General features: G+C 41.5%; 1 protein-coding gene across 1 annotated transcript; it reads left to right on the forward strand.

The window, feature by feature from the left end:
- The first annotated feature begins 567 nt into the window (after positions 1–567).
- On the forward strand, positions 568–6,465 carry LOC146049934 (carbohydrate sulfotransferase 8-like). The gene is made up of 3 exons (XM_083166625.1): positions 568–700; positions 1,606–1,742; positions 2,174–6,465. Exons 2-3 carry the CDS (start codon positions 1,619–1,621, stop codon positions 2,974–2,976), a joined length of 927 nt encoding a protein of 308 aa, XP_083022751.1. The 5' UTR covers positions 568–700; positions 1,606–1,618; the 3' UTR covers positions 2,977–6,465.
- The last annotated feature ends 2,748 nt before the right edge of the window (positions 6,466–9,213 follow it).

Genomic DNA, 9,213 nt, shown 5'->3' on the forward strand with positions numbered 1-9,213 from the left:
GACAGAGATCAGCACTGACCCCTCTTTCGGAGCCCCTGTTCCTGCCTCTGCCCCTACTTAAATTTGCCCGTTAGGATCACATATTGCAATGCGATCCTGATTGGTAGATCCCACCCAGATCATGCTGTACAGTACAGTATATGCGATCTCATAGTAAATGGGCCCCAACGTCTGTGTCTGACATGAGTACCTTTCCTTTGCATCATGATGGAATAGCGACATTTTCATAACATCTAATGGAATGACCTTCCTCCAAATCATCCGTTTCGGGTGGACGGGTTTGGGGCTTACTGATGCTGATTTATTTAGCGGTTGTTACCACAACCAAGCGAATGTGAGTGATGTTCCAATTCTTATAGCAATTGCTACCTCCATTTGGCAAATGTGATACACAATGCAAAGTTCTCCCCGACAACATCTCATTATAATTACAGTACGACATGAGCTGGTCTCAGACTGCACAGAAAGGATATTTATGTCTCTCTAGCTAGGACAGGAGTGGAAATACAGTGGACTTTAGCTTCACACAGCTCAGACTAAATTCAGGGTTACTCTCAGTTTGCTCAACTTCACAGTAACGTGTGGATTTCTCTTCAAACACGGAGAGAAAAACCAGAAGCTAGACAGAATATCACATCACATTATTAGGATAAAACAGGGAATGATGTGAGAACGCCTAGATAGGAAGACAGCGAGAAAGGTAAGTGAGACCTCTGTTCTCCAGCAATCGGCTCCAGCAGAAATAGTGGGATTGTATCCACAGTTCTCTATTCCCAGAATCTTTTATTTCTGGTTTCAACAGAAAAAGTTATATATTTTGTGGAGAGGACGTTGTTCCTTGTGTAAAACTGTCCATATTAATGTCTATGAGCACCTAAATAGGTGATTTAACCCTTTGAGTGCCATCATCTGTGGGACAAAGGGACAAATAGCTACCCCGCCTAAGATCAACTTATTACTATTAAATAACCTATCCAGCATTTGTTTATATATATATATATATATATATATATATATATATATATATATATATATATATATATATATATATATATATATATATATATATAGTCCATGTTACTGGCACTCACATTTAAATTTAAATTGCTGGGGTGACATTCCAAAGTGTAGTGAGACTTGCTAGAAGGTCGCTACTGCATGCAGTGTAAATAGATGGAGTCACTCACCAGTCTTGCAATCAAACAGGGATTCTTTTAATCAGGCAGCATGGCAAACAATGGTAGCATCGACGTTTCGGTCCGCCTCATGAAAAAGGTCCCAGAGGCGGACCGAAACGTCGATGCTACCATTGTTTGCCATGCTGCCTGATTAAAAGAATCCCTGTTTGATTGCAAGACTGGTGAGTGACTCCATCTATTTACACTATATATATATATATATATATATATATATATATATATATATATATATATATATATATATATATATATATATATATATATATCACACACACACACACACACACACACACACACACACACACACACACACACACATATATATATATATATATATATTACTTATATATACATATACACATATATTAGTTATCAAATATCCACCATTTGTTTTTGATTTTTGCAGTGGTCCTGACAATATGCTGAGGATGCCAGCCAGTGTATTTCTCTTCTTTACTCTATTTTCCTGTCTGCTTTTGGGAATTCTCATCATAATCACCATAAAGTTTCCCAAATTGCTAGTTCCTGTTACTGACGTAAAAAGTAAGTAAGCTATCGTACACTGTAAAGTGTATGGATACAAAGAGTCAGACTTAATCGGTTACTGTATAAGGTGGTTGGCAATGTCTATGTCGACAGCCTGTGCACCTGATTGCCCAATGTCAGTGTAGGGGTGAAGAGGATGAGGAGGAGGTGGGCAAACAGCAGTCTCCTCTGCTCTTCTACCCACAGCAGGTTTCTCCAACTCTTAGAGCCAGTACTAAGCTTCAAAAGTGATAAAATGGAGAGTTATAAACCACCAGCCAACCAGCTCCTGCCTGTCATGTCACAGACTGTGTTTTTAAAATGTCAGACAGGAGCTGATTGGTTGGTTGTTTATCACTCTCCATGTTATCACATTTGAAGCTTAGTACATCTGGCCCTTATTGAGGTTACAGTCTATCACTTGTAAGTTTTTGTCACTTTTCTTTCAGATTTTAACGAAATATTGAACACTCAAAATAACCGTAAAAACATTTTAAAGTCACAATGCCTGCAAAGCAATCTTAGCCTTCCGCTGTATAAGATAAAGGCCAGTGTTTCCAAGCAGCTGTTTGTGGAAGAACACCATAAGATAATATATTGTGAAGTGCCAAAAGTGGGCTGTTCCAACTGGAAGAGGATTCTGTTTCTTTTAAATATAAACCTCAACGTCAATGCAGAGTATATTGACCATGAAGCAGTCCATGACAATGCACTGTTTAAGAGACTCATTGACTATCCCCCCGATCGGCAAAGCCTACTGCTTGATACTTATACTAAAGTAATGTTCACTCGCCATCCGCTACAAAGACTCGTTTCGGCGTATAGAGATAAATTTCTGCATTACGGTGGCTCCTACTACGGCAAAAAAATTGCGGACTTAATCAGATCACGGTACAGAAAAAACAAAAAATCTACGGAATCTGTATCTTTCCAAGAGTTTGTCCATTTTATCGTAGATGGTGATACAGAAAACCTTGATATACATTGGAGACCAATGCACTACCTTTGCGATCCATGCAATGTCAATTACAGCATACTAGGCAAGTTTGAAACTCTGGAAGTGGATTCTGACTATGTTCTGAAAGTTATTAGTGCACCACCGTTCCTCAAATACCCAGAAATCAAGAAGTACAATGAATCAAGGACAGATTCTAAAATAAGTGCTAAATATTTTGCCCAGCTACCGGGCAGCTTACTACAGAAGTTACTGGAGCTGTACAAACTGGACTTCACACTTTTTGGATATTCATAAAAGCTGTAGCAGGTTTCAAAGAGGAAATAATTATAAAAGGGTATTTATGGGGGATACGGTCACTAGGTCAACTGACAGTCAACACCTGAAATAGGTTGACAAGGTCAGAAGATCGACACAAGCATTAGGTCAACAATGGGAAGCTCAACAGTGAAAAGGTTGACATGAGAGTTTTACGTTTTTGTTTTTTTATAGCCGACTTGTGCTGACAGGTGGTACCTCATACCCTACCATCCACTACAATGGGGTGGGAGAATATATTAGTGCCATGGCCAGCACAGCGAGCCATGCGAGGGGACATGGCACACTTAGATGGCGTCCAGGTCTACTATGTCAACTTTTTGGACAAAAAAAAAATTGAAAAACTCATGTCGACCTAATGCTCGCGTCAATCTTAGCCATGTCGACCTATTTCAGGTCTCAATCTAAGCCCTGTCGACACACAGCCAAATAAAGCATGTTGCAATGATATATTGTAAGTATGTATGCTACTGTGGCGGAACTCCAGGAGGCAATGGAGTTATTTGCCGCCGGGTTCCAGGCCAAAAGGGGGCACTGACTCCATTGTCCCCCATTGCATGTCCTTGCTGCTGTAAACGAGCCATGGAGCCATACGCAGCTCATTTACAGCAGCAACCCAGATTGCACAGAGACTCTACTCTAGTCCCCATCCTGTCCGGCACCTACATTGTGGCTGGGATCCCGATGCTTCCACCTGCACTTGCAGCACCGGGCAAGGGAGGAAGTGAGTGATGAAAAGAGCACGACTGGGCTATAATAACAAACAAATGTAATAATTAATAAATAATAACAATAAAATTGACAAATAAAAATAAAACTTATGCAAAGTAAATAACCATAAAAACACAAATAGCTGGTGTTAAGCTAATAGCATAGAGCCAGATGGTGGAGTTAGTTGAATTGTTGCAATAATCTAACTCTGATGGTCAGATATTTAGACAATGAAGTCCCATGGGTCAGAACCTGAACTGTAGGTTAGTAGATGGATGGAACAGCAGGTCTGTTGCAATAAATATTTTCTTGTCAGTCAGTAGTGTTAAAGCGCATCATTTTGCACGGGTGATGAAAAGGTTAACGGCATCCGGCTTGGTTAGCACCCCAATTCTGCCTGGTCTGGATCTGCCTTTAAAGTATTCACCACGGTGTTAAAAGATAGATACTGGTACCAGAAGCATAAACTCCTCTTGCGCGTTTCTCCATCTCAAAGCATCGGCGGATTCCTCAGAGTATCAGTATCGGATGTTGCCAAATGGGAGAGAATTCATCTGATGGTCACCGACAGTCAGTCTAAACTGAATTTGATTAACATGACATAACGCTGATAAGGGGGCGGGCGTTAATGCCATGTGACATAAGCCGCCCACCCCGAGCAGATATTGTCCCACCTGCGTACCAAGGGGAACATCCAGCATTTTCATGGGGATGCCCATAAAATGCTGGGCATTCCCATGCTTCTGCCCAGTGTCCACCCCCAACCACCCCCTCTGGAGCAAAAGCCAGGGTTTGCACATGAGGCCGAATTCGGATCCAAACGAACACGTCTGAATCGGCTAAAGTGGACGGTGATAACTCACCAGTCAATCAGCTCCTGTCAAGCTACAAGCTGGGTTTGACAGTTAGGAGCTGACTGGCTTAATAAGTCTACCTATGAGTAGGCAAAGTGTAAAGCTCCACACATACTAGCTGAGTAGGGTTACCAACTGTCCAGCATTACTCTGGACAGTTCGGTAATTAAGACCGGCATTCTGAGTCTGGAGGGGTGGCGTTCCCGGACTATACAATGTATACAATAGCTGCCTATTCCCTGAACTAGTATACAGTAGTCCCAGAACGCTGGTCTCAATTTCCAGACTGTCTGAAGTAATCCTGGACGGGTGGTGGTATAGCCGAGTCACTCCGGGAGCAATATCTTTATTGTCAGAGCTCCTGGGCGAACCATCTAGCACATTCACACTAAACAACATAGTTAGCGATATCGGTCAGTGATACCCACCCATCTCTGCTAGAATGCATTGTTGATGATATAGTCAACACTATGCATCCAGTGCCAGATTAAGCCTTCGGGGGGCCCGAGGCACTTTAGACAGGGAGGCCCCTTTGCGCTTGTCATTACTGGCTGCAAACTGCATGGGGGAATATTACACTGTCAAAACACAGAGTAAAGGCAGTATAAACTTGGTCAATGGGTAACTTCAGGGGATTATATATATAGGATATATATATATATATATATATATATATACACACACACACACACACACATACATACATACATACATACATATACACATACATACATACCATATGAAAAGCCTGTGTTTGTCCCTTTGCACCTTACTCTGTAGGAGACCTCACAGTCCCAGTGCTGCCTCTGATTAAAAACCCTCCCATGACTAGGCTGCTGCTGCTGTTATCCATGGGCCTGAGAAGCATGTAATGAGCTCCACCCATCAGAGCTCAGCACAAACGTCTCAGCCTCTGCCCTCTGGTGCAAAGTGTCATGGGACTTAGTCCACTCCCAGTACTGCACTGCACACTTGGCTCCCAATGCTCAGCACCATTAATCATTGTCACATTGGCAGATAAGTGAAGCTGCACCACTACCCCACTCCCATGCACAAAACCTTTAGCTAAAAATACATGCCAACCACAGGGGGCCCCCTAGCTAGAGGGGGGCCCAGGGGCACTGACCCCTTGTGCCCCCATTATAATCCGGCCCTGTATGCATGTACCAAAGTCAATGGGGGGTTGTTAACGATGCACTGACAATTAGAGATGAGTGGTTCGGATTCCGCGGAATCCGAACCGCTCTGAACATCGACGGCGTCGATGTTGTGTGTTTCCGGCCGAATGCAGGAATCTGGCATTGGATTCTCGGGAGAAGCCGAGTCTATTAAAGCTTAGTGTCCCGAGAATATGGCGCCATTTCACAGTCACGCTTCCAGCCGTGCACAGCTCTGCTTGTGGCGGGTCTGGGGCTGACGTTGTGCACTGGGGTGTTGAACTTGAACTGTCATCCATCACTTGTCACATCAATCATCATTACTGTGCAGAGGGGTGTTGTGCAGAGGGGTACAGTGCAGACAGAGGGGTGTTGTGCAGTGCAGACTGCAGATGGGTGTTGTGCAGTGCAGACTAGAGGGGTTTGTGCAGTGTGTAGAGGGGTGTTGTGCAGTGCAGAGGGGTTTGTGCAGTGCAGTGGGGTTTGTGCTGTGCAGACTGCAGAGTGGTTTGTGTGCTAGATAATATATAATATATATTATATGCTTATATTGCAGTAATTGTACTGGTTGTGTGTTAGGCAGGCTACCAGCCAGTGTAGTGGGGTACACAGGCAGGCTGTCAGTCAGCTTTTGATTGTTAATTTTTTTTTCATTGTGGTGTGTGGTTACTGTGGTGTGCTGCACTGCAATACACCATACATTATATATATATATATATATATTGGTTGCAAAGAATTGGCGTCACTCACGGATTTAGTAATCAAAAGTAATGTGTATTAGAAATACAACATGGTGTCACAAACGAAAACCCGACGTTTCGAGGCTATGCGCCCCTTCTTCAAGGTGTGAACACCTTGAAGAAGGGGCGCATAGCCTCGAAACGTCGGGTTTTCGTTTGTGACACCATGTTGTATTTCTAATACACATTACTTTTGATTACTAAATCCGTGAGTGACGCCAATTCTTTGCAACCAATATCCATTATCCTCGGAGGGCACCACGGTACGTTATTACTTTAGCTGGAGTGCCGACCGATTTACCAGATATATATATATATATATATATATATATATATATATATATATATATATATACACATACACACACACATATACACATATATACTACTATCAGAAGCAGAACAAGTTCCGTGTGGGATAGTTCTGCCTCCACGGTCTACGCCGTGTTATCAAAGCCCGTCCATAAAAAATAAATAAAGTATAAAAATATATTTTTGCTGTATACTGCACCCCAATAGCATACACCACAAGTGTTCTGTGTGTGATTGTTCTGCGTCCACACAGCGTTATACAAGCTGCGCATTGAAAATAACGAAAAATAAAAAATCTAATTTTTCTCTTCTTTATTCATTCTTTGTGTGTACTGCACCCATTGTATACTGTCAGAAGGTGGGTATGTGATTGTTCGGCCTCCACGCAGCGTTATACAAGCTGCGCATTAAAAAATGTAAAAAAATATTATGCTCTTCTTTATTGTTTGTGTGTACTGTACCCCAATACACAATACTGATACTGTCAGGAGCTCCGTGTGTTAATAACCAGCCAGCTTGCTGCAGACCTTGGCCTAAATTGAATGAAAACATTGTGAGCTGTAAAGTGGTCAAAATTCTCTGGAATGGGCTGGAAATTAATGTTATTGAGGTCAATATTACTCTAGAGACAAAAAAATGCAAAATTACGCAATTTGGGCATTTTTTGACAAAAATCCAAAGCCTTTCACTGTTGTTTGACAAAGCCAAATCAAAATCCCGGCGACGAATCAAAATAAAAATCTTCGGCCCTGGATACAGTATGTATCAGCCCTGGATACAGTATGTACTTAACTATAGTTATTGTTCATAATATTAATAATGTATAGTCTAGTATGTATGAGGTTTAAGATTATGTAAAAACATATTGCATGCATTCACTTTATTTAATGCATATTTTACAATAAAATATATTTTAAAAAACTGAATCCACGGACTTATTACAATAGTGTCCACTGGGTGGCAGAAAAAGTCAATTTATTGTAATTTTGCCGTAATAAAGTAACAACCCTTTCACATCGCAAATACCAAGTCCTCCCGGAGATTTGGACATGTCTCCGTCCCGGGATCAATGCAGCATTTGCGATGTTAGTCCCCCACAGCAATAAGCCAGTATAAAAGTAAGGGGTGCAACCCTTCGTTGGAAGGGTTCCAATGGCAAACAGGATTTCTAGGGGGGAATTTCAGCATGCAATCCCCAATCTCCCACTCTGCAGAAGATTGGACCAGAGTCTGGGGGAGTGGAAGAAGAACCTATCAACATTGGTCTTTGCATACGCTGCGGTATATATGTATGCAATATATATGAGAAACTGTTAATAAATAAATACACTGGAAATTGTATGGAATACAGTATTACTATATAACAATATAGATGTTCTAGAGCAGTAGTTCTCAACCTCGGTCCTCAAGGACCCCAACAGTGCACGTTTTCCAGGTCACCTGGCAGGTGCACACATTAGTCACTGACGCATTTTAAAAGATCACAGGTGGAGCTAATTATTTCACCTGTGATTCTGTGTGGAGACCTGGAAAACATGCACTGTGTGGGGTCCTGAGGACCGACGTTGAGAACCACTGTTCTAGAGGACAGGCTGTATCAAACATTTAATAAAAATAGGAAAAAACGGTCAGGAAAAGTTTAAACATACTATAATAAATACACTTATTCAGTGTAAGCGACCCAATTTACACCAATGGGGCAGCCCATACTGCCCGACCACAGGTTTCTGTGGGCAGTCCAGAGGATGGACAGATGATGTAATCTCCAAGCGCTGGCTCAGGACCCGCCTCTGCTGATGTCACCCAGCCGGCATTATGCCGGGCGAAACATCACTGTAAAAGGGGTCAAACACTGAGTCGTACCCGGGCTGGAGCCGGGTCCAAAATCCTAGGTGGGCCCAGTGTTTTGGGGTAAAAGGCGAATAGCTATTCCCTTGTTGTTTCCTTATGCAGACTAACGGATGTTTACTAAACAAGTACAAAAACAGAACAGGCAGATAAATATGAAAAAAATAATAAAAGCCAAATAAATAATATTTATTTAATAAGAAAAAATACTTAGTGATTAAAATAAATATAATCTCTTCTCTGCACCAAATATTCATATTCATTTCAGCAAAAGCCTTTATCTTATTGGGCAAGATGTTGGGATTTATTTAAATCGTTGCTGGTAAACCCCGCTTATAGAATAGGTCTGGATAAGTCACCCGTGATATATGAATTAAATCAGATAAATGTATAATTTGATTTTACACAGGCAACAGTTATTTTTTAATATATGAATAATAACAACTGTCACCTGTCGAGGGCAGTAGTTTTCTTCTGATAATATTTATAAGGAGCCTATTGGATTATTGCAATTGACCTTTACCTTAACATACATCTGATTACCCCTAGAAATAAATGACACGGACACCTTATGCTAAAAATAAACAGACAACA

This window comes from Crinia signifera, chromosome 12 (genome assembly GCF_055691185.1).
Source record: "Crinia signifera chromosome 12, ASM5569118v1, whole genome shotgun sequence".
NCBI classification, from domain to species: Eukaryota; Metazoa; Chordata; class Amphibia; order Anura; family Myobatrachidae; genus Crinia; species Crinia signifera.

Coding starts and splice junctions, on each gene's coding strand:
- LOC146049934 (XM_083166625.1), top strand. CDS start 1,619: ATGCTGAGGATGCCAGCCAGTGTATTTCTCTTCTTTACTCTATTTTCC. Junction 1,743..2,173: donor TCCTGTTACTGACGTAAAAA/GTAAGTAAGCTA, acceptor CTTTTCTTTCAG/ATTTTAACGAAATATTGAAC.